Source organism: Schistocerca gregaria, chromosome 3 (assembly GCF_023897955.1).
Source record: "Schistocerca gregaria isolate iqSchGreg1 chromosome 3, iqSchGreg1.2, whole genome shotgun sequence".
Taxonomy (NCBI): domain Eukaryota; kingdom Metazoa; phylum Arthropoda; class Insecta; order Orthoptera; family Acrididae; genus Schistocerca; species Schistocerca gregaria.
Genome location: NC_064922.1, coordinates 515,951,117 through 515,978,294, shown reverse-complemented (window position 1 = coordinate 515,978,294; position 27,178 = coordinate 515,951,117). Strand labels below are relative to the sequence as shown.

Genomic DNA, 27,178 nt, shown 5'->3' with positions numbered 1-27,178 from the left:
CCACCTCCTCTTTACCGCCACCCAGTCACCACTCCCATCATTCACTGGTGCTGTTTGCAGTGCGGCATCAGTTGCCAGAGACTGCAATCATGTTTATGAGTTGCATTTGTGTGAGTGAGTGTGAGTGTGTGTGTCTATTGTCTATTTTTGGTGAAGGCCATACTGTCCGAAAGCTTTATTTGTGACAGTATTTTTGTTGTGCCTATCTGCAACTCAGCATCTTTGCTATATGGTGAGATGCAACTTTCCTTTCCATTATATTGTTACATTCCATCCTGGGTTTTCAATTGTTTGATTTATAATGTAAATTTTGAAAGGACTAAGTTCATGTTTACATCCACCTTTGCAAGTACACATATTGCAAATAGTTATTATTCCCTTTTTATGCTTATTTACACAAAATGTGCAGCTGTGCTCTAAGACAGTGTGAATGCAGAGATGTAAATATTTGCAACAAGTACATCAGGATTGGTGCATTGAGGTATGTAATGTGCTTTTACTACTAAGATAATAAATGCGACATTAAATAGTTTTTTCATAACAACCAACGAAATAGCTTTTCACTGTAACCAGATGAAGACTTCTAAAGCATTCAAAATAAATTATTCAAGCATTTTTTCAAAAAAGGGGAAAAACAGTTCTTCAATCTTAGTCAATATCGCACGATCACAGGGTACCAAAACTACACACATCAAACAAGAAGCATGTAGAGTAGTCAGACTTACATAAAGTGCTTAATTTTCAACAGTTAGGCAGCATCAATCAGGAAATGAAGGTCAAACTTCAAACATGCATCACTGTTGAAGGGAATTTATTTAATCTGTTACAAGCAACATTTCTCATTCTTCTTATTTCTATGCCTCCCATATTTTTCTAGAGATTCTTAAGATTCTTTGTCATACAGTTCTTCACTAATTATGAAAACACACACACACACACACACACACACACACACACACACACACACACACACACAGTTTCAAAATTCAAATAAAAATTTTCTTAGAGGCAGTACACAAACTGCACATAAATTTGCACCTCACATATACAGTCCAGGGAACTCTTCTTCTCTCTAAAGCAAAAGAGAGCTTATTAAAAAAAAAAAAAAAATAAATAAATAAATACTGAAGTACAAAGAAATCATTCCAATATAAAAGCCCTTGATCTGTGAAGTGTTATCAATGTGATACCTTAAAATCTGATAAAGATGTGAAATTTCAATTGTGCCCTTATAGTTATTTGAATATATACTTCACACGCTGGATACATGAATGTAAGGTGTGAAGGAAAAAATGCTGCATTTGGAGGTCAACAAGTGATTTCTCATTCAGATTCAAGACAAGAGTTTATCTAGCAAAATCAGATCAATTGCATTTTGGAAACATCAGTACGAAAAAGATGAGCTGGCAGCACTGTCACATCGTGTAGTACATTGGAATGTACAGAGGAATGTATATCAACCCACACTAATGTACCAGCATTTGTGGCTCACTGTGTACGCTGCTGGGACATCAAACTCTCCTCCACTATGGACCTATGGTTTGAATCATCATCAGATTCCTTTTTCATGTTTCAGACATGCATTCCCTAGTTATCGTCATTTACAAACAGGACATCATTTGGCCACATGACAATAGCCTGTCACATGACACTGGACTGCTTTAATCTACATGTCTGTATTTACTAACCATGCTTAGGCCAAATATAAATGGTACTGTAAAGCCCATGTAGGGCAGCTCCAGATGGAGCACACAAGCGATGAACATGTCAATATGCTTTTGGTGCTGGGTGCATCTGACAACCAAGCAGCTGCAGCTGCTCATACATATGATGCTAAGTATCCTCAGAGGTGCCATCCTGATAAGAATGTTTTTCATAGCAATGCCTTTGGGAAACGTAATCTTCATCCACAAGCAATGGAAAAAGGTCATCCTAGGACTGCATGTGCTCCACAAATAGAGGGTGTGATTCTTGAAATCATTCACCAATCACTTCCACAAAGTACCTGTGATTTTGCAAGGAAGTTCCAGATATCTGAAAGACTGGTTGTTGAGGTGCTGCATGATAAAGAACTGCATCCCTGTCATCACCTGTTACCTCAGCACCAGTGGCCACGAGATCACTTTAGACATTACAGTTTTGTGAATGGCTTTTGCACTAAGTGGAAGATTATGAACATTTTATAAATAATGCGATATGGACTGATGAATCTAGCTTTACTCATGAAGGTATTTTCAGTCTCCACAACAGTCAATATTTGTTGGAACACAACCCATGCCACCCGTGAATGTGGCTTTCAGGCATACTTTAGCTGAAACCTGTGAGCTGGAGCTGTGCGAGTGCTTTTGGGTCCTTACCTATCATCAGACAAGTAGAATGTGCCCTGTAATGTACACTTCTTTGCAATAGTTTGCTGGACACATTGGAAAATGTTCCACTTTGTGTTCATCAACAGCTATGGCTTTAGCATGACGGTGTACCACCACACTTTGGAATAAATGTGTGTAACTATTTAAATGAAGTGTTTCTAGGGAAATAGATAGATTGGTCAAGTAGGCCCAATGTTCAGGCCTTCACATTTCCCAGACCTCAGTTCACTAGATTTTTATTTGTTGGAACTCTTAAAGGAACAAGTTTATTGTACTCCATTCATGGCTGTATATGACCTAATAGCTCACATGCATGCCAATTCAGCAATGTGGAGGCAGATATGTTGCTTAGGGTCCAGCAAAGTATGATTTAGTGAGTGGTGAAGTGCTTGCAAATGCACAATGGTCACTTTGAACATCTTCTCTGAAGTGAATGTTGCTTGTGCCTGTATGTATAGGCTCTGTTAAGATAAGCCTGGACATCAAACATACCGAATGGAATTATTGCACGTAGCACAATGTGCAGTCTAGCTTAGCCTAGCTATTGTGTTTCTAGTGCCTGATTAGATACAGATGATGTCACTGTATCCATGACTGTTTCCTACTGGATTTGTATCAAGGACAAAACCAAGCAGTCATTTATTACACTGCACTGTCGAAGAGTGTAAATTGGATACAATTTGATGCTTTAATTTGGGGGGGGGGGGGGGGGGGGAGGGGGGGAGTTTGGCACAAACATTGGTGAACAAAGGCATTGCCTCATCTCATCTAGCTAATGGGACAGCTGCGGCACAGCATAGAGTTCATGCTTCCTGTTCATGGACATGTTGTCCACAGTTACAGTACTGTGTGTGTGTGAAATCTTATGGGACTTAACTGCTAAGGTCATCAGTCCCTAAGCTTACACACTACTTAACCTACCGTATTTACTCGAATCTAAGCCGCACCTGAAAAATGCGACTTTAAACCAAGGAAAAAAAATTTCCCTAATCTAAGCCGCACCTGAAATTTGAGACTCGTAATTCAAGGGGAGATAAAAGTTTTAGGCCGCACCTCCAAATCAAAACAAAGTTGGTCCATTGTAATATGAGACAAAAATAGGTCGAATGAATGACGATACAGCTACAGTAGTTTGGTTCGAGTAGTAAGCTTAGCAGTTAAGCTTTACCAGGTAGCTATTGCTATGCGTCAGGCACTCCGTACGTATTTATAAGGGTACCCTTCCTTTTCCATGTGCTTCGTCTGGTTTGAATTGATTGCTTTTTTTTTTCTTTGATCTGATAAGTGCCGTTCTCTTTGTTATAAGTGTTCACGTCACTCTAAGCTGACAATGCATTACTGTACTGTGTCATGCATTGTTTGTCACTTTCTGATAGTGTGTGTTTACGGCCTGTCACTGCTCGTGAGATGGCTTGCTTTCATGCATGCTACCGCCGCTTACAATTAAAATAAAAAAGAGAGAAATCGTCTCATTAGCGAAACAATGACAAGAGACTGCTATTTGTTGTTATTTACACTGATGCTTTCTTTGATAATGATCAACAAGAATCAAATAATAGACTGCGTATGATAGAAGATGTTCTGAACGAGAGTTTAGCGAAAATTTTTCTCCATTTGAAAATCTTTGCAGGCGCCTCTTTAGTACATTACATTTTGCACAGAAATTAAAGTCATCTCAGATTTAAAAATCTAGTCAATTGCCGTGTTTCATTTCTGACTGTATCACTATTAGGCATAAGAATAATACGAATATAAACATGACTCACTCTAGTTTCGTAGTTTATTAGGCAGACAGGATTTAAATGAGATAGCAGCAATCACGAAACAATACATGGCAAAATGTTTATATTCGTATTATTCTTATGGTGAAGAGAATGCTGCATGTGATTCATAGTTCATAAAAGTTGCTATTAGCAACCACCTCTTCTCACAGATAGGAAAACATTCAGAACGTAGAGTTGGCCATATTGACAAACATCCCAAACAGTCTTGCCAGTTGGATTTTCGTAATACATTGAAATGCTGCTACATTCGAAGATGAACAATACGGAATTTGTATTTACTTCATTGGATAATGTATGAAAATGCAGTGGTTGAAACTTGGGGCGGAGAAAAAAGCTCGTCTTTAACCCTTTTTTTAAAAACTGATTTACGGATGCAGAGGTTTTGGCGCCAGTATTTATCTTTGTGCCTAAAAAGCATGCTTGTGTACCGTTACATATATTCAACAGCAGAAGTTAGTTGTAGCGGCACCTACCAACATTTTTCAGAACTTCTGCTTGATTTGCACTTGATTCTAAGATGCAGGCGGTTTTTTGGATTACAAAAACCGGAAAAAAAGTGCGGCTTAGATTCAAGTAAATACGGTAAATTATCCTAAGGACACACACACACACACACACACACACACACACACACACACACACACACCTGAGGGAGGACTTGAACCTCCGCCGGGACCCGCCGAGTTACAGTATTACTTGAGCCTTCTTTTGTAAATCACATCTCTATTAAACCTATTGCCAGGACTAGGTTTTGTTTAAACGCATTTTTGTCTTGAATTAGGATGAGGAATCATATGCCTACCGCCAAATGTAACATTTGTTCTTCACTCTGTATACATGAACAACTCTCTTCTTCTGTTATGCAGTACGACAAACATCTCCTGCTGACCAAGCAGAACTAGCACATCTAGTAAACAGACTATGTTCAAAAAATGTCCAAAATAAAACAACAATCCAATACAGATGTAAAAGTCTCTGCTTACCAGGTGGCTACACACATACAAATTAGTAATACACAAAATCACTGGATTTCAAAACCACATGTTCTGTTTACAGAAAGAAACAGCAAAGGAATGGAAGGGAATACACAAGAATTGTTTTTGTATACTTCCATGTATTACGCAAGGCAAAAACTTCAGAGTTGAGAGATTCTAAACTGATTTTCCAATGTGTTTTTATACTATGGTAAATGAAATACAGGATTCAAGAATAGCTATTGCAATACTACTGCATACAGGATTATTTGGTAGCTAATGTTTTAAACAATTGGAAACAAGTCAGAAAAATTCAAAGATATTCGGCCGTGCCCTTTCAAAGGAACCATCCCGGCATTTGCCTGTAACGATTTAGGGAAATCGCGAAAAACCTAAATCAGGGTGGCTGGAGATGGGATTGAACCGTTGTCCTCCCGAATGCGAGTCCAGTGTGCTAACCACTGCGCCACCTCGCTCGGTCACCACATGGCCATTGCCCCAAAGAAATGTATATATGTACAAAATTTCCTCTTCTCCAAATCTTTACAATACTTTTTCCAGCTGACTCTTCACCCCCAACCAAAGATGATGAAGGAAAAAATGTATATTGCTTACTACATTTTTGCTGTTCATGCAGTAAAACTGCCACATCAGTCATGAAGTTTTAATTTATTGCTTCTTTACAACTGGAGTTGCCTTCAGGGTGAATACTATGGCCATGATGCTTCAATGTCAGGTCAATGTAACACCACACAGAAATTGCTAAAGTAGACTCAAAGGGTACATGCTGCCTCATGCCCAAAGTAGTTACTGAAATAATATTAAGCATCATATATTTCCTGTCCACACAAATACAACAGCTGAGATATCAATGTTAAGGCATGTGCGCAGGCAGTAGACGCCCACTCCTTAATGTGCTGATCAGATGTGCCTCGCAGTCACGGTGGCAGTACCAATGTCACCACATGGCCAATGCTCCAAAAAAAGTTAGTTATGTGCTATGTTGTCTGCACTGCCAAGGTGCTAACAGTTTCCAGGAGATGATGACAAAGCCACCCATGACCCTGTCGTAGACTGTGGACAGGAGAGGCAGCCATGGCAATAGTGTCTGTCATCAGGAGCAGCAACATTGGCTCTCCCCTTGTGATGACGGAAGAACAGCTGCATCTCTCTAGATGGGAACCAGAGACACTCAGTATGGAAGACGGCAGCAGCCAAAGTCGAACCCTCCATACAGACCAAAGGTCAAAGGCATCTTAGTTCTTCCCATCTGTATCAGCATGGATGACGGCAATGTGACTGGCAGTGTCAGAGTCCCCAGAGTGGGGCAAGCTGTCCCACAGAAGCACATTGACAGCTACATGACTAGACAGCAGGCCAGCATAGGTTTTACGGCCAGGCTCGTTGGTTGCACACTGAGCCTACCTCCACTGGAACTGATGATGGCCTGCATTCATCATGCTACTGTAGGGTGGCAATGACATCCACTGGTATGCTTTCCTTGCTTGGTCAGAATTTCATAACTTTACCTTTCAGACAATCTTTCTGCTGTGCCAGTACACTGACTACTTACTCTTACATCTAACTTACACTTTCTCGTTCCACTTTGCACAGTCACCATTGTGACAGACTCTCTCTGTCAACACACTGTTATTCTGCTGCTTTGCTGGCTTGGACACCCAGCTCAATTAATGTGTAGCAATCGCTTCTGTGTTCACTGCAATATCAGGGGTTCTTCTTCACTGGAATTTCACCACGCTATTAACTTGTTCTGTCCTGCCTCTTGCAACATCAGAAATGTTTCTAAAGTTTATCTGGCTGCACAAGGTACACTATTGTGTGGCACTTCACTACTAAGTCTGTATGCAACACTTTTTGCAGACAGTATCCACATACACTACTAAATGTTTCTGCACCAGACAATGATGTAGCTATTCTTTGAAATATACCAATAACAACTTAGTTAGAGTTCATGTGAAATACCCTGGTCTGTGCAGGGAAGAGGACAAACTGACAGTATGCACAACCTGACTTCCTCAATTATAAAATGCTGTCACTGCATCTAGTGTGCTTGCAAACTGCAATCCTATTCTGTATAGGACAGAGATAACAATAAAAATAGTCTATGCAACAATCTACATGCAACTAAGGTGGCCACTTCTTTATATCACAGAGATGGACTTGCTGAACACACAGAGAGCATATACATTTTCTGTGCATAGCCATCTTGCTTTGTTCACTCTCTAGTACTCCATTTGACGTGACTAATGATTAACTAGAGATGCCGTACAAAACAGGATTTAAATAGACCATGATAGTTGAAAGTTAATATCAACTCTTTGCATACTGTATTTGCCTAAATGTAAGTTTTTTCTGCAAAATTCAGCCATGAAAAATTACGTAATGGTCAATCCTCATGATCTTATGCACATGATAATATTTTTGTGTCACAGAATATTTGCTGTAGCACTCATTCCTAAGTTAAAAACAGAACAACAGTATCACTAATGATCAGAATTAATCAATGTGTATGAGATAACAATAATCTTCAATTATTGACATTTCATTTAGGCAATCACTGTTATCATTTTCACAGTTCCATTATTTTACACGACAGAACAAGCAAAAGTTTTCTCCAACTAAAGGAAAATTATGTGAGCACCAATGATTTGTAACATCGAGAGAAAATCATCAACAAATTTCGAAACTCGGTGCAGTTATGATGCAAAGTTTGAGCTCAGAATTACTGTTTTGCAAAGAATACATTTAACTGAGAAGCTGGCAAAAAGTGTGGTTTAGATGAATGTAATGGTTGGCGTTGAACATATTGCAGAAAAAGCAACACACCACAGTTGAAGCAAGGAAAACCTACAGATGGGAAAAAGCTAGGAAATATCCTAAACTTGAAGCTAGGCCTTAACCATACCATGGGCAGAGTGCTATGGTAGTATTGGTTGGAGCTGCGTGGTTATCCATTTCACATGCACAGAGAATGGCAGAGGATTTTATCAAGAATCTCAGCTACTTTCAAATGTAAGCAATCCAAATATGGCAGTGACACTCTTACCTTCATATATCAGATGAGCAACAAACATTTTTTTGGGACAAACCAAGCAACATGACAGGGGACTATAAAGGAGTGAGAAGTATACAATTAAGAACACTGGGAACGAAAAAAATCAAAGCATTACATCTACATCTATAGCTAAATTTACGTGCCTGGCAAAGGGTTCATCGAACCACCTTCACAATTCTCTATTATTCCAATCTCGTATAGAGTGCGGAAAGAATGAACACTTATATCTTTCCGAACGAGCTCTGATTTCCCTCATTTTATCGTGGTGATCATTCTGCCCTATGTAGGTCAGTGTCAGCAAAATATTTTCGCATTCGGAGGAGAAAGTTGGTGATTGGAATTTCGTGAGAAGATTCCATCACAATGAAAAATTCCTTTCTTTTAATGATTTCCAGTCCAAATCCTGTATCATTTCTGTGACACTCTCCCATATTTCGTAATAATACAAAATGTGCCACCTTTCTTTGAACTTTTTCGAGATACTCCATCAGTCCTACCTGGTAAGGATCCCACACCGCGCAGCAGTATTCTAAATCATGATGTCAGTAGTTACTGTAGAGGTATGAAAAGCTCCCCTCTCCCTCTTCTCGTTATTCTGAAGAGTAAATAATTGTCCAAGGAATATTTCCCAAATGGAGGTTGTGACTTGTTGCCTACAAAAAGGCTGCAAGTACAACTACAAAACTGTAGGTGCCTGACGTCATCGTGAAGAAGCCATTTAAACACCATCTCTTAAAATACTACTCTGACTGACTTTATATGGGGACCATGCACTCACTCCATCTGTCAATATTAAAAACTCATCAGTCAGAGTTATATGTGAGTGGATTATCATTATCTCTTCATAGTACACAGTACCACAAGATTCTATCACAAAAGAATTCAAGTAGTGTAAGAGTGACCACATTGTGTACAGATATTGTAAAAGGGTAATTTGACACTATTTTTCTTCAATGAGACCCCCCTCCCGGCACACACACACACAATAAACTGTGTGGCTTATATTCAGGCAAATGAGGTATTATCAAATAATAAATATGTGTATTATTCACAAATTTATTTCAACGTAACATAACAGCAAAAATATAAGTTTACATTGACAGAAACTTTTTATCTGTATACTGACATTTCCGTGAGAATTTGATTGTCATAAAGCATGTATTATCTGATGAATGAAATATTTTGTTCTTTTTGAGTAAAGTAGTTGTTTTGTCTATTTGATTTATTAGCATTATGAAAGACATGTTTTGGTGCCACTTTTATAGGGTTTTTCATCAAGTGTGTGTGTTATAGTAATGATCTATTATAAACATTTTGTTATTGCCCAGTACTGCGCCTCCTGTTTGTCTAACGACATGGCATTAGTTTGATTTATTATACCCAATTTTATATTGTACTGTAAACAACACACCAAATACTACACTGAAAAAATGTTAAGCTACATAGTTGTTATAGCAATTTTTGGGAGTATAAACCCCTGAACTACCTATTTATAGGATATTTTTTTTTTTTTTTTTTTTTTTTTTTTTTTTTTTTTGTATCACCCATGTGTTACAACTATCATATTTTATTTATTCCTCCAATATATTTCAGAATTAAAGGTACTTTGAGATTAAACATACCAGTATTAATAACTCAATGATTTAAGTAATAGATATGAATAACATCTAGCCAATTTAATTAAAGAAGCCATTACTTACCTGAGCAATTAACTCACTGTTGTAGAACATTTTATTAGGCACTTCAAGAATCTCAGGCAGCGAACGATAATTGTACAGTAACTTTGTTACAAGTCGGGGGTTATAACCTGTGCCAGGAAACCCAGCTGTGTCTCGCAAATAGGGGGGGCAGTGTAGGAGACGAGACAAGTATGACTCGCCAAGCCCATATTCCTTGGCTGCAGCTGATGATACTATAGGGCCCAGTTGTTGCGGGTCACCTGCCAGCACCACCTGACCCAACTTCTTATCAAGGCATCCCGCTGTAGACAAAACAAAATCACAACACTTGTAATATTCAGGCTAACAGAAGAAATATTTCAGTTCTGCTCTTTATGAATGCATCATATACTGGTGTATTGTGAAATCTGGTAATGTAGAATGAAAAACAGAAATTTTAGGGAACTCTGACTATTAATTTGGTAAATCATGCAGAAGATTTAGGAAATTTATTTACGGAGTACAAACAGGCAAACTTCTGATAGAAAGTTTAAGACAATACTTATCACTCAATTATCATTTTATTTTATTTTTGTTTGGCTACACAGAGGCAGTCATGTCATTCGTATAACACAAACATTGTCTCTCTACCCAATGGTTCTAAGTACTCTGGCCTATACAGTACTAGTATCATCTTTTTAGGATTTGAATATACAGGATATAAATTCCATGGGTAATTATAGCTAAATGAATCAGGTGGAGAATAATGGGGATCAGAATATCTGAAAGAGGTAAATAACAAGGTAATTATGTAGAAAATGAAGTGAAAATTATTCTACTTTCCTTTGCTAAGAAACTTGAATTGTTTACTTTAGTGTCTTATTTCAATTAAACTGACATGTGAAAAGAAAGACAGTCATGGATATGCAGCCAATGTGTATGATAATAGAATAGCTAGAAGTTTAGAATGCTGGAATAAAATAGTGCCATATCTGCAAGTGTCCCTAATGCTCTAACAACCTCCTAAGAACCACCCCTCACACCCAATACCAACCTGCACTGGAACAAACTTAACCATACCCTTCAAAATGGCTTCAACTACTTATCACCATGACCAAAAATGAGGAACACCACTCACCTCTCCCAAAATGGTATTCCAACCCCACTCAATCTAGAAAATATCCTTACAACACATCTCAACACCTGCCACATGGGTCATACCTCTGAGGAAGACCTAGTTGCAAGCCAATACAACCCCCCCCCCCCCTCTACCCCTTTTTCCCAAACATCCTATTCCAGAGGCAGGACCACTTGTGAAAGCAGTCATATCATATATCAGTTTTGCTACGACTTTTGCACAGCATTTTATGTGAGCAAGTCCATTAATCGGGTGTCCACCAGACTGAATAACTACTGACAGACTATGGCCAAGAGCACAGTTCACCAACCAATGGTGCAACAAGCTGCAGAGCAGTACACACTTGATTTTACCGGCTCATTCAAAACCCGGGGCATCTGAATCCTTCTCCTCAACATCAGCTTCTCTGAGTTACACAGCTGGGAGCTGCCCTTGCAACACATCTTTCGATCCTATACTCCTCCTGGCACTTTATCTGCGCTAGTCCCTACAACACACCCACTTCCACCCCTGCCCCATGATCCTAACTCATCTCACCCTGCACTCACAACTTCCTCTGCAGAATATTCCTCTTTCTCCGTTCTGTCTCCTCCTCTACCCCTTTCACACCCTCTGGCTACAACTTTTATTGTATTTATCCTCAACACAAGCTTCCCCCCTTTCAAATAGAAACCTCAGGTACACACCTGTGAATGTTCCACTGTTTTATCGTGTGCAAGTGCTGTCAATTGTTGGGCATTACTATGAAAAATCAGCAAGCCACTCTAGCAGTGCACAACAGCTTATAACCACCTGAATGCATGAATGTTGTTGGTTTACTATATTCCACTGTATAATTGAATATTGTTGTTGTTATTTTGCATGGCAATTATTAAAAGGTCATTTTACTATTTATTACAATAAACACTATTTCATAAACAGTTATTTTAGTCCAAGTGTGCAAACTATGTTTTGAAAACAGATACACATTTTTGTATGAATCTTGCATTTAAAATAATTTTGAATCACCTAAGAGCATAACTGCATAAACAATTTTCCTTCCTCCAGAATAAATTCAGGTCTGAAATAGTTAATATACTCCTCTATATTGTATGCTGCACACAACTGCTTCTGCCTGTGGTCAGAATGAGCTCACTGGTGGCACATTCCCATTCAGTGTCTTGATGCCTCTCCCTCTCAGCCATAAACTAGCCTTCCTGAATCCCCTCCCCCCCCCCCCCCCTCCCTCTCTTCGCCGCCTTTCACCCACAGCCCACTCCATCAGACACAAACCCTCATGCTAGTTGTGCTGCAGTACCAGCACAATGTAATCAGCCAGAATAATGTAGCCACACAGTCGTGAGAGGACACTAAAGCTCTGAAGAAGGATCCACCCAAAAGAAGTTTGCCTATAAGTGACTCAATGCCTTAACTACTCAGTTAGTTGTTAACTTTACTCCTTCCATTATTTCCACTCCTCAAGGGGCTTTCCATTACCATAAAAATAAATAGTTTCAAATTATGTGACATTATGGTCATAATGACATTCTTTATTGCTCGTCAACAGCAAGCCCATCAAAGATCAGTGTTTATATAATCTGATTCATGAAAATAAAGTGACTATTGAAACAGTATATAGCAAGACTGAATGCACAACATAAACAGTCATCCAGAAATGTGTTTATTACCAATCACACCAAGAAATCTTTGATGTTTACAGGTTTTTGTTGTTGTTGTTGTTGTTGTTGTTGTTGTTGTTGTTGTCAGTCCTGAGACTGGTTTGATGCAGCTCTCCATGCTACTCTATCCTGTGCAAGCTTCTTCATCTCCCAGTACTTACTGCAACCTACGTCCTTCTGAATCTGTTTAGTGTATTCATCTCTTGGTCTCCCTCTACAATTTTTACCCTCCACACTGCCCTCCAATGCTAAATTTGTGATCCCTTGATGCCTCAGAACATGTCCTATCAACCAGTCCCTTCTTCTTGTCAAGTTGTGCCACAAACTCCTCTTCTCCTCAATTCTATTCAGTACCTACTCATTAGTTACATGATCTACCCATCTAATCTTCAGCATTCTCCTGTAGCACCACTTTTCGAAAACTTCTATTCTCTTCTTGTCCAAACTATTTATCGTCCATGTTTCACTTCCACACATGGCTACACTTCATACAAATATTTTCAGAAAATCTATTCTCAATGACACTTAAATCTATACTCGACGTTAACAAATTTCTCTTCTTCAGAAACGCTTTCCTTGCCATTCCCAGTCTTCATTTGATATCCTCTCTACTTCGACCATCATCAGGTATTTTGCTCCCCAAATAGCAAAACTCCTTTACTACTTTAAGTGTCTCATTGCCTAATCTAATTCCCTCAGCATCACCCGACTTAATTCGATTACATTCCATTATCCTCGTTTTGTTTTTGTTGATGTTCATCTTACATCCTGCTTTCTTTACACTGTCCATTCTGTTCAACTGCTCTTCCAAGTCCTTTGCTGTCTCTGACAGAATTACAATGTCATCGGCGAACCTCAAAGTTTTTATTACTTCTCAACGGATTTTAATACCTACTCCGAATTTTTCTTTTGTTTCCTTCACTGCTTGCTCAATACACAGATTGAATAACATTGGGGAGAGGCTACAACCATGTCTCACTCCCTTCCCAACCACTGCTTCCCTTTCATGTCCCTCGACTTTTATAACTGCCATCTGGTTTCTGTACAAATTGTAAATAGCCTTTCGCTCCCTGTAATTTATCCCCGCCACCTTCAGAATTTGAAAGAGACTATTCCAGTCAACATTGTCAAAAGCTTTATCTAAGTCTACAAATGCTAGAAATCTAAGATAAGTCGTAGGGTCTGTATTGCCCCACGTGTTCCAACATTTCTGAGGAATCCAAAGTGATCTTCGCAGAGGTCGGCTTCTACCAGTTTTTCCATTGGTCTGTAAGGAATCTGCATTAGTATTTTGCAGCTGTGACTCACTAAACTGATAGTTCGTAATTTTCACATCTGTCAACACCTGCTTTCTTTGGGATTGGAATTATTATATTCTTCTTGAAGTCTGAGGGTATTTCGCCTGTCTCATACATCTTGCTCACCAGATGGTAGTTTTTTGTCAGGACTGGCTCTTCCAAGGCCGTCAGTAGTTCCAAGGGAATGTTGTCTACTCCCGGGGCCTTGTTTCGACTCAGGTCTTTCAGTGCTCTGTCAAACCCTTCACGCAGTATCGTATCTCCCATTTCTTCTTCATCTACATCCTCTTCCATTTCCATAATATTGTCCTCAAGTACAACACCCTTGTATAGACCCTCTATATACTCCTTCCACCTTTCTACTTTCCCGTCTTTGCTTAGAACTGGGTTTCCATCTGAGCTCTTGATATTCATACAAGTCGTTCTCTTTTCTCCAAAGGTCTTTAATTTTCTTGTAGGCAGTATCTATCTTATCCCGAGTGAGATAAGCCTCTACATCCTTATATTTGTCCTCTAGCCATCCCTGCTTAGCCATTTTGCACTTCCTGTCGATCTCATTTTTGAGACATTTGTATTCCCTTTTGCCTGCTTCATTTACTGCGTTTTTATATTTTCTCCTTTCATCAATTAAATTCAGTATTTCTTCTGTTACCCAAGGATTTCTACTAGCCCTCATCTTTTTACCTACTTGACCTCTGCTGCCTTCACTACTTCATCCCTCAGAGCTACCCATTCTTCTTCTACTGTATTTCTTTCCCCCATTCCTGTCAACTGTTCCCTTATGCTCTCCCTGAAACTCAGTACAACCTCTGGTTTAGTCAGTTTATCCAGGTCCCATCTCTTTTAATTCCCACCTTTTTGCAGTTTCTTCAGTTTTAATCTACAGTTCATAACCAATAGATTGTGGTCAGAGTCCACATCTGCCCCTGGAAATGTCTTACAATTTAAAAGCTGGTTCCTAAATCTCTGTCTTACCATTATGTAATCTATCTGATACCTTCTAGTATCTCCAGGGTTCTTCCATGTATACAACCTTCTTTTATGATTCTTGAACCAAGTATTAGCTATGATTAACTTATGCTCTGTGCAAAATTCTACCAGGCGGCTTCCTCTTTCATTTCTCTCCCCCAATCCATATTCAGCCACTATATTTCCTTCTCTCCCTTTTCCTACTCTCGAATTCCAGCCACCTATGACTATTAAATTTTCGTCTCCCTTCACTACCTGAATAATTTATTTTATCTCATCATACATTTAATCAATTTCTTTATCATCTGCAGAGCTAGTTGGCATATAAACTTGTACTACTGTAGTGTGCATGGGCTTCGTGTCTATCTCGGCGACAATAATGCGTTCACTATGCTGTTGGTAGTAGCTTACCCGCACTCCTATTTTTTTATTCATTATTGAACCTACTCCTGCATTACCCCTATTTGATTTTGTATTTATAACCCTGTATTCACCTGACCAGAAGTCTTGTTCCTCCTGCCACTGAACTTCACTAATTCCCACTATATCTAACTTTAACCTATCCATTTCCCTTTTTAAATTTTCTAACCTACATGCCCGATTAAGGGATCTGCATTTCATGCTCTGATCCGTAGAATGCCAGTTTTCTTTCTCTTGATAACAACGTCCTCTTGAGTAGTCCCCGCCCGGAGATCCGAATGGTGGGACTATTTTTACCTCCGGAATATTTTACTCAAGAGGACGCCATCATAATTTAACCATACAGTAAAGCTGCATGCCCTCGAGAAAAATTACGGCTGTAGTTTCCCCTTGCTTTCAGCCGTTCGCAGTACCAGCACAGCAATTCCGTTTTGGTGAGTGGTGCAAGGCCAGATCAGTCAATCATCCAGACTGTTGCCCCTGAGACTACTGAAAAGGCTGCTGCCGTTCTTCAGGAACCACACGTTTGTCTGGCCTCTCAACAGATACCCCTCCACTGTGGTTGCACCTACAGTACGGCCATCTGTATCGCTGAGGCACGCAAGCCTCCCCACCAACGGCAAGGTCTATGGTTCATGGGGGTAGGGTTTACAGGTTAGTTTAATTATTTGAAATGTTACATAGTTTGTTAACCGTAGGTTAAAAGAATTAAAAGAAAAAATCTCTTGTTCTGACAACTTGTTTGCTCAAAAAGATGTATCATACAATGTGTCTCAAACCTTTTGAACAGTGCAGGATGCCTAGTCAAAGATCGAATGTTACTCATCAGGAGAGTTGGCAAACATTCATTTAATGTGAGTTGTGGTAGGATGTAGTGCCCGTAAACCAGCATAAATGCATAGAGAATGCTTTCCTCAAAGTCATCATCCTAACTAGAAGACGTTTATCTCCGCAGATACCAACTTATGAGAGATGGGGTGTTCACACTACAAGGAGGCGACAAATGGTGTGTGTGTGTGTGTGTGTGTGTGTGTGTGTGTGTGTTTGACATTTACGGGCACTAAACAGCGCGGTCATCAGCGCCCGAGTACACAAAAAACAGGAACACATGCAGTGAAGGGACTAAGATGAACAGCGATCAAGGAGAATGGCTAAAAGACGCAGACCTTACGCAGTTCCAAATCCCCACATACAGAGGCAAAATAAGAGGAGAAGGAACACACTAAAAAAGGAAAGGAAACACAAGGAAAAGAGAACAGAAACCGAAGGTAAACAAGGAGGTAACTGTGACTGGCGGACCTCTTACCTAAAACCTAGGTGAGCCAGTCACCTAGCAACACATTAAAACCCTCTCCCTAAAATCCGAGGCAACAAATTGGACAGGACACAAAACCGTAAGACCTTAACCACAGTCGTTGCGTCGTCTTGCAAAATAGAGGGCAAATCCGGTGGCAAAGAAACCACCGCTTTCTGGTCAGAGAATAAAAGACAGTCAAGTAAAATGTGGCGGACAGTTATCTGGACGCCACAAGCACTGCAAATTGGGGGGTCCTCCTGCCGGAGTAAAAAACCGTGCGTTAAGGGACTGTGCCCGATGCGGAGGCAAGTGAGGAGAACCTCATTCTGCCTGCATGACTGGTAGGACGTACGCCATGGCCGCGTAGTGGCCTTGACCAGATGCAGCTTATTGTCACCAAGTGCCAGCTACTCTTCTTCCCTTTGACGCATAACACGAAAACGCAAAATGGAGGTAACAGCATGGATGGGGACGGCACAATCAACAACGTGAGGGAGGGAACATGCATCTTTGGCAGCCACATCCACCAGTTCGTTTCCCCTAATACCCACGTGCCCCAGCATCCAGCAGAAAGAAACCTCCTTCTCCTGCCGTTGTAGGTGGAGTAGGGCATCATGGATGTTCTGGACGACCGTATCCGCTGGGTACAAATGGTGCATGGTCGGAAGGGCACTCAGGGAATCAGAACAGATGAGGAACTTAAGACTGGGAACACATCTCATCTGCTCCAATGCCCGCAAGATCGCAAACAATTCGGCATCAAAGATGGTAAACGCCGCAGGAAGCCGTAACTTGACGACTTGACCAGGGAAAACAACAGCACAGCCAACAGAGTCCCCCCTGTTTAGAGCCATCCGTAAATACAGGTACATGGTCCGGATGCTGGAGTAAAATATCGGAAAATAAGGAGGTAAAAACAAATGCAGGAGTGCAGCTCCTCTGGTACTCTGACAAGTCTAGAAGGATGCTGGGCCTCTGGAGCAACCAGGGAGGCAGGCGAATAAAACCTTGTCGTTGGGGGGCCACACGCTCCACACCAAGGGACTCAGGCAAATGCTTGGCACGTATCCCAAATAGTCTCGTTGCCCTGGGACGACTGGAAAAGAGACGTTCCATAGGTGGTCGGGCAACGGTAGAGTATGCAGGGGAGGTAGGACAGGCAAGGAAATGACACACCCGTCACACCATGAGGAGTTTCCGCCGGAGGCGTGCGGCGGTTCCCCTGCCTCAGCACACAGGCTGGGGATGGGACTGGTACGAAAGGCACCAGTGGCCAGCCTGATACCCTCATGGTGTACTGTGTCAAGAATCTTCAGATACGAAGGCCTTGCTGACCCGTACACAGTGCAACCGTAGTCAAGACGCGATCGGACAAAAGCCCTATAAAACTGCAGAGGACGCGCCCGATCTGCTCCCCAGGACCGATGGCTCAGACACTTCAAAATATTCAGTGCCTTCAGGGCCCGCACCTCGAGGTCTTTAAGGTGAGGCAACCACGACAACTTGGGATCAAAAGTGAAGCCCAGGAACCTCACAGTGTCTCTAAAAGGAAGAACGGTATCCCTCAGATGCAATTCAGGGGAGGTAAAAGGACGCCAAGAATGATTAAAATGGAAACACACACACACATTTGTCTGCAGAAAAGGTAAAACCTGTCTTTGCAGTCCATGCCTCTAAGCACTTTATCGTAAGCTGCAACTGCTGACTAGCAGTGACAAGACTGGAGGAAGAACAGAAAACAGCAAAATCGTCCACAAACGAGGAGCATTGGTCAGGACTCCGGATAGTGGATGTGATACTGTTAACAGCTACGGCAAAGAGGGTGACACTTAAAACGCTGCACTGAGGAACACCATTCTCCTGCACGTACAAATCAGATAGCACATTACCAATCCGATACCGAAAGAGGCAGTGAGAAAGAAAGGACCGAATGGAGATGGGGAGACGGCCACGAAAGCCCCACTCATGGAGTTGATTGAGGATAAGGCGGCGCCAAGTAGTGTCATACGCCTTATTAATGTCAAAGAATACACCTACACAATGCTGGTTACATAGGAGGGCCTGCTGCATGGCCACCTCAAGCAGGGTCAAGTTGTCTATAGTGGAACGACATCTCCAAAAGTCACACTGAGAGGGGTTAAGGAGCTGCCTGGTCTCAAGCAGCCAAACCAGGCGACGGTTGACCAAGCGTTCCAACGTCTTCCCGACACAGCTCATCAAAGCAATACTTCGATAACTACTGGGATGCGTTCAGTCCTTCCCTGGTTTGAGGAGGGGAATCAAAATCGCCTCCTTCCATGAGTCAGGGTACATGCCGGATAACCATATCATATTAAAACAGTTCAGGAGAACTTCCTTGGATGGCAGCGACAAGTGCCGCAGCATGCTGTACCGGATTAGATCATGACCAGGTGCAGTATCATGAGCCACAGACAGCTCCGAATCCAGTTCCCACATTGTGAAGTGGCAGTTGTAGGGTTCAGAATTTAGAGACCGGAAGTCCAAGTGACCCCTATCGATGGCAGTGCGGTAGCGGCAGAAATCTGGATCACAGTTAATAGTGGCGGTAGAGTCCGCAAAATGCATGGCCAGTGTCTGGACAATGTCTCTCGGCGCCTTGAGGAGACATCCCTGATGCAGCAATGCCATGACAGGTAGTTGGCTGAGTTTCCTGGAAATCCTCCTGATGGTTTCCCATACTTTCGTAGAACTAGTGGAGCAAGAGATGGAGTTCAAGAATGATTGCCATGACTGTCGTTTGCTCTCTTTTATCACTTGCCGCACTTTGGCCCTTGCCACTCGAAACGCCGCAAGACTGTCAGCTGAGGGACAGCACTTGAAGTGGCACAGAGCTGCACGGCGGGCTCGGATGGCTGAGCGGCACTCAGTGGTCCACCAAGGGACAGGACACCTCTTGGGATGACCGGATGACTGTGGGATTGACAATTCAGCAGCATGGGAGATCACAGCTGTAACATGGTCTACCCATTTGTGGGTGCTGTGTTCCAAAACAGCCAGTTGGCTGAAAAGTGTCCAGTCAGCTCTGCAGAGGTGCCACCGGGGCGGCACTGGTAATGCCACAGCCTCATCCAGGTGGCGAATCCAAAGGGGGAAGTGATCACTAGAATGGAGGTCAGCAGCAGCCTCCCACAGAGCAGAATCCACGAGTGCTGGAGAGCAAAAGGAAAGGTCAATAGCCGATGACAACCCGGAAGCAGTACAGAAATGAGTGGGAGCACCAGAGTTGAGGATGCACAGTTCTTCAGACATCATGAGGCTTTCCAGAATGCGACCCCTGGGGCAAGTAGTCAAGAGAGCCCCATAAGACATTATGATCATTGAAGTCCCCCAGAAGAAGAAATGGGCGGGGGAGTTGGCTAATAAGCTCTGTGAGAGCCTCTGAGTCTATTGCATCCTGAGGCAGTAAATAAACTGAACAGACTGTGAGCCTCCGACTCACAAGATTGTCAACTGCAACTGCTTGCAAGTCGGTAACGAGAGGGAGCTCAGATGAGGGGTGCATGTCACGGACAAAAACCGCAACACCACCCTTTGCCCTTTCCCCCGTCAGATCAACTTTTCGATATACGGTATAGCCCCGTAAAGAAGGAGCACCAGTGGCCCGAAAATATGTCTCTTGGAGACATAAGCACAAAGGGCACTCTCGTACAAGGAGTTGCAATTCGGTCACATGCGTCCTGAACCCATCAGGTTCCACTGTAACATGGGAGCCAGTGATCAGGGTGGCTGAACTTTCACCCTGCCTCTGTGCTTTGGAGGAGAGCCCGTACTGGCCGGAAATTTATTCCTGGGGTGAGAAGATCGCCGCCGGTCGACATCAATGCCCATAAGCTCCGATGACGACCCACGGGAGATGTCAGACAGTACGATGGCCTCGTCATCGGACCGACCCTGACTAGTCTCCTCAGGTGGCAAAACCTTCACCTTCGGCGTCTTTGTCTTGGGGGGCTTAGAATGCAGAGCCTCGTCAACAGTTGGAGCTCTACTCGCCTGGGCAGAAGGTGCCATATGGGGAGAGGCAGGAAGTACCCCAATGTCAGCAACCACGGACTTGTACGACGTAGCAGGGAGAGCCGCATGTTGCAAAACAACCATAGCACCACAAGTGCACTGGCAAATGCAGGTATTAGTGCTAACACTAGCAACCTCCGTTTGCGTAGCAACAGTGGCCGTTTGTACCGGTTTTTTCAGAGCGGAAGCGAAAGATGTTGAAAACACAGGAGGTTGCATGGCCTTGAAGAACTTCTCAGCCTCACCATAGGGTATGCGCTTAGATGTTTTAATTTCCTGTACCTTCCGTTCTTCGAGATAGATGGGGCAGATCCGGCTCCAGACAGGGTGACTCCCAGAGCAATTCACGCACTTCACAGGCGATGAACAATTGGCTCCGTCATGGGCAGGCTGACCACATTTACCACAAGTGGCTATCCCATTGCACCCCAACGTAGTATGCCCAAAGCGCTGACATTTAAAACAGCGCATTGGGTTGGGGAAATATGGCCGTACTGGCAAACGTAAGAACCCCACTTTAACATGCTCTGGGAGTCTCGGGCAACTGAACGTGAGAATAAACGAGTCAGATCTGATGAGGTCCCTATCAACTCGTTTCATAATATGCTGCACATCAACAATACCTTTCTCAGCCTACTCAGATTTTAAATCGTCTATTGGGATATCCACCAAGTCCCTACATGTCACAACACCCTTACTATAATTCAAAGTGGAGTGGAGCGTGGTCTCGATAGCGTACTCTCCTAGACAGGTTGCTTTCCGAAGGGAAGCGACTTGACGGGAACTAGAAGTCTCAACTAACAGAGTTCCATTGCGCAGTCGCTTCACAGATTTCAGTGTTCCTGCAATTCCCTCAAGACCCTTGTGGATGTAAAAGGGAGAAACTCTCTCAAAGCTACCCTCCTTCCGTTTAATAATCAAAAACACATTCTGATTATGGGCATGTGCTCCGTTACGACAGTCTGTTAAATCTCTATCAACACCAGGCGCTGGAGGACTCGCAGTGCGTAGCCGCTTTTTCGATGGGGTGTGTTTTCCTACCAGTGGCCCACCCAAGCCACTGGTAGGGGGAAATGTAGAGGTCGAAGGGTCCATTGCGGTCCCACGAGCAGCTAGGGAACTAAAACTCCGCTCAGACAGAGCCCCGCGTGCCTGAGTAAGCCTTATACAACTGGTGTACAGCAGGTGCCCCAGAGGTTACCCGCTTGCGACTGTTCCACCCCAACAGCCATGCATCTTCTAGGCGCGGAGCACACCGAAAGATCGAGGTTTTTTTTTTTTATTTTTTATTTTTTTTTTTTTTTTAAGAGGTTGGCCTTCCTCGCAATCCAGGCGGTCAAGCCAAGATTACCATTCCCTGCAGCACACAACATTGCACCACCGCGCCGTACGGTGGTCGCTGAAGCATGTCTGAGGGTTATGGTGACAGGAGACTGGCGGCGCTGACCAGTCTCCAGCTCAGGACCCCGGGGTCACGAAGCCCGTACTCAGCAAGTGAATGCTGAGCCCCTGGGGGCCCGACAAATGGTCCCACCAAACACATGTCTAACCACAAGCCTTTGAGGAGATGGTGTTGGAGGATCCTGTCTCCTGGTACAATAGACACCAGGAATCTTTGAGCGAGTGTGACAGAACTTCATGTGCCACTGCCATACATGCGTTGACACTGGTGGTGATCACTTTGAACAATGATTATAAGCTTCATTGTTGTTATTCGGTTTATGCTGTGTATCTGTACAACACAATAAATATGCATTTCTGACGATTAGTTCCCTATCTATGGACCCACTATCACCTGTTTCAGTGTGATCCAAAAGGTTAGAGACACCCTGTATATGCTTATTTGAAATCTCCATGTCAATTATCAAACTTGTTCACTGGAATCTACAGCGCACATATATTTCTACAAACATTAGTTGAGCTCATTGCTTAGAAGTGTCATACTTCACATCTCTCCTACACAAGTGCATAAAAAGTAAGACTATGCCCAAAAAATTATACTGAGAACACAAAACTTTTAGACAGCTTGACAATGCCTAATAAAAGCTCCTGTATTTATGGGCAATGCTCACTAACAAACTACAGAATGAATAAAGTGTATTGCACACAGGAGATTTCAAAGCACAAAATTACCACAATAACCCACCTACAACTTTCAAAGTAAGTAGAAGGGTTAAACAAAGTAATATAAATAACTAAGTTAACCATACCCACCAACAGGAATAAGCAGTTCTGGTTCAAGTGCTTGTCCAGCCTCATCCACAAGTACATGTGTGAAATGGCCACGAGGCAATCCTGCAATGAACAACTGGCCAAGTGCAACACAAGTACCTACAGTAATCCGATGTCTTCCCATCAGATGTGATTGTTCTACTTCAGCACAGAGACAGTAAGGAATGAGATCCTCAGGCATTCCACCTTCCTCCAGGTATCGATAACCCACAAGTCTTACCATATCGCCAGGTTGGAGCAAACCTGACTCCAGTAATCGCTGAGCCACAAGATTAGCAGAACTATTTGATGGCGTAGCAACAACCAATCTGAAAGTAAGCAGTGCATCAGAAATAGGTCAAAATCAAAATACCTGCCACAGATTTTCAGCTGTGAACACCAACATACAAGGCAGTGGACCATACGTGGAATCCAAAACATGAAAGAAGGATGTTACAGGAGAACGAAATAGGTATCATTTGCATATTTACTGGAAGTTTTGAAGCAGTCACTATCATGTACACAGTTCCTATACCAAGTTCAAAAAACTTTGCGTTTTCTGTGAGTACATCCAAAGCAGCTAAGTATCATAATACACATTATATGGCAAAATTACAGTCCCACTGAAGCCATACTGCATTGGGGTAACTGATCTAACACCAGAAGTAATGTATTGTATCACCTGAAGAGCACTGGAACATTGGCAGTTCAATCTGCACAACAGAATTACATTATTTGCTACTACACCATAATGAATTCAGCTTTATACATTGAGATAAACTTATAAAATATGGAAATTTAAGTTTAATGGAAGTTGAACATACAGATGAATAGTTGTGTAATATGAACGGCATACTAATTTTGAAATAAATCATTTCTTTACTGAGAAGATATCAATAAATGTTGATAGGGACCTGAATCTTTAATGTTAAGAAATTAGAGGAAAGATGGACAAGGGATGCAGTTTCCTTTTGTGTCTCTCAGTTCAAACATAGATTTGGTACCACTAACAAGGACGCTGAACATTAAGAGGACTTATAAGAAATGAGAAGGTTATTTGCAGAACTGAAAAACAAGATATGTGAAAAACTCCAACTAGAAGAAAGGGCACAATGATAAGGTATGCAGACACAAGACAATAATGTCTGTGTTAATAGAGGTAGGTATAGAGGGGAAGAAATTGTAAGTGAAGACAGAGATAAGGATATATGCAAAAAATAATTTAGGATGTTGGTTATAAGTGCAACTCTGAGATGAACATATTGTCACAGGAGAGGAAATCACAGCAGCTTACATCTAATCAGCCAACAGAATGTTGATAAAAAGATTAAATAAATAAAATCAAAAAAATTATAATTTGAGTAAAGCAGTTGAAATTTTGTACATGATAGAAATATATAATGAACAGAATCCTTGATGACAGAAAATATGTCACTTAAACTAACTAAGCAATACTCACCTGCTATCAGGTATCAGATGAAATATTTGAAGAATAACTTCTACCAGTGTGACTGTTTTGCCTGTTCCTGGTGGACCAAATATTACATATGGAAGGGGACGGGCTTCTCCCTTTAAAATACATTTTATTGCTTTCTTTTGATAAATATTTAGATTTCTATTAAACCACTGTATTTTACGCCTTGCAAAATCTATTTTATGCTTTGTACTAGAAGTGCTGGAAGTTCTCTTCTGGTGCTGCCCTTCATCATCATCATCATCATCAAAATGAAGCTGTGGTGATTTTAGAGTAACTGTTGTTGGGAAGAGCATGTCAGAACCAAGGTTTTTAACTGCAAGATCAACTGCAGCATGACATCTCATGTATCCACTACGGCTTATTCGAAACGTTACATCATATTCTTCTCCATTATATGCGAGGTGAAAATTTTTATTGAACTTCAACCAAACTTCTCTCTGGTAAACTTCATGAACAAATCCTTCATATTCCATTCCTAAAAAGGATTAAGAAAACAAAAGAAAATAGAAAAATCAAGTTTGGACCATTCAGCACAAAGCAAATAAAACTTAGCAATTTTTAAATTAGTTAGCACAAGAGGTAGCAGCAGCTACATACCAAATGGTGACAGATTTCATATCTTTTAAATCGAAGTTCCTCCAATGAAAGAAATAAAGAAAATGAAGAAGGGAAAACTATATAAATGCTTTAATGGCAAGAGAGGGTAGTCACCACAAATGCCATGTCAAGTATGACATAGCACAAAAAAGGAAAATAAAGATATACAATGAAGCACATGAGGTCTGCAACCATTAACAGGAGGAACATTGCTGGAGCGGGTAGTAGCTCATGAACTACAGGATGTTACTAATCACTGATGGCTGTCATATGTCCTATATTTCCATTAAGTTCTACCTCATTTGCACCTCACAACACTGATTGGCAAGCTCTTCCTTCTCTCCAATAATCTTTTCCAGTTAGTATCATTTTTTCTTTGATTGGTGACCTTTCCTTCTTATTTAGCACTCATTTTTCGTGATCAATTTAGAAGTAAAGGTAACAACTCGTTAGATAGTGCAGGTATTAAGATGCCAGCAGGCTCACAAAAAGACTGAAAACTTTGGTAGCTGTTGAGCAAATCCTCTTTTGGGCAACAATACACAGATAAATGTGCGGTGACCCCCACCCCCCTACCCACACACATACAGCTACATTGTGATGGCTTAATAAACACCACTGGGACTGTTTATTTAGCCAGCACAATAGACTGGTGTGTGTGTGTGTGTGTGTGTGTGTGTGTGTGTGTGTGTGTGTGTGTGAGAGAGAGAGAGAGAGAGAGAGAGAGAGAGAGAGAGAGAGAGAGAGAGAGCTCTATTATTCCGTGAGCTGTTAACTTTACAGCTAAATTAATCACATTCTGCAAGAACTTTCAATACCATATTTGTAAACACTTTTGTTGTTCAGTGAAATATTTTACTGATCTCTTCAATGGAGTAAGACAATTTAATTTTTGTTTCTCTTTCCATTATTTCTCAAGATTCTCTGCAAATCTGGGATTCGAGTGACCTGACTGACCTCATCCCTCTTTTCCACTTTCTTCTTTCCTAATACCTTTCCCAGAAAATTTGGAAGCTAGGAGAAATGGTATTTTATTTATTAATGCACTTCTAATGGCTGTACTAGGATTTTTGTCTCCTGAAGAAGTTGTGGTCAGCCCATCTCTATCTTCACAAATGAAACAGCACTCGATGACCCAAAAGGAAAGATAAATGCTAAATGTTAGGGGCAGGCAAACACAAATGTTGGCCAGAACAAAATTTTTCGCTTTGCATTGGAGTGTGCGCTGATATGAGACTTTCTGGCAGAGTAAAACTGTGTATCGGACTAAGACTCAATCTTGATACCTTTGCCTTTTGTGGGTGAGTGCTCTACTGATTGAACTATTGAAGTATGAGTCACGACCAGTAGGGAGAGCACTAGCCCTCTAAAGGTAAAGTTCCAGAATTCAAGCCTTGGTCCGGTACAAAGTTTTAATTCACCAGGAATTTCCATATGAGCAAACACTCCACTGTAGAGTGAAAATTTCATTCTGGAAACACCCCCCAGGGTGTGGCTAAGCTATGTATCTGCAATATCCTTTCTTCCAGGAGTGTAAGTCTTGTTGATTTAACAGGAAAACTTCTGTGAAGTTTAGAAGGTAGTAGATGAGGTACTGGCAGAAGTAAAGCTGTGAAGACGAGTTGTGAGTTGTCCTTTGGTAGCTCAGTTGATAGAACACTTGCCCGTGTATGCCATAGGTCCCAAGTTTGTGTCTTGGTCTAACAAATAGTTTCAATCTGCCAAGAAGTTTCACACATGTTGAAATTGCTATGGGCAAAGTATGTGGCAGAGAATCAGGACAAAAAGAGACATAAAATAGGAAATACAAATGAAGAGAGGGGATGAAAGTATTCAGTATAAATATATTTCATTTATTTATGTGCATTCAAACTCACAAGCAAAAGATGGCGGGACACTTAAAGTTAGAAAGTCCTATCAATTACTTCTAGTACTGAAGAGTTTACTGTCATTGCAACATGAAGTTACCAACAGTACCTTACATCTAGAGCATCTTTATTAAACAGACAAAAATATCACTAATCACCTGTCAATGATCACAGAGTGGCACACACAAACATAACAGCTTACAAAATTGTACTTGCCACAAATGGATGTTTTGTTCAGTTCAGCATATTCTAATTTCATGTACTTAAGGGGACTTGTATGTGAACAACTGTCAAAAAATGGATTTTTAAAATTTTTGTCTTAATAAATTCTCTGTAGTTTTATGAACAAGAA

General features: G+C 41.5%; 1 protein-coding gene across 1 annotated transcript in view; it reads right to left on the bottom strand.

Moving 5' to 3' along the window:
* Positions 1 to 27,178, bottom strand: part of LOC126356174 (probable RNA helicase armi) — a 59,682-nt gene that overhangs the window by 5,823 nt on the left and 26,681 nt on the right. The window contains exons 3-5 of the mRNA XM_050006936.1: positions 24,344 to 24,836; positions 22,888 to 23,213; positions 9,904 to 10,184 (exon numbers count right to left, since the gene is read on the bottom strand). Coding sequence (XP_049862893.1) covers positions 9,904 to 10,184; positions 22,888 to 23,213; positions 24,344 to 24,836 — 1,100 coding nt within the window. The remainder of the gene's footprint in view (positions 1 to 9,903; positions 10,185 to 22,887; positions 23,214 to 24,343; positions 24,837 to 27,178) is intronic.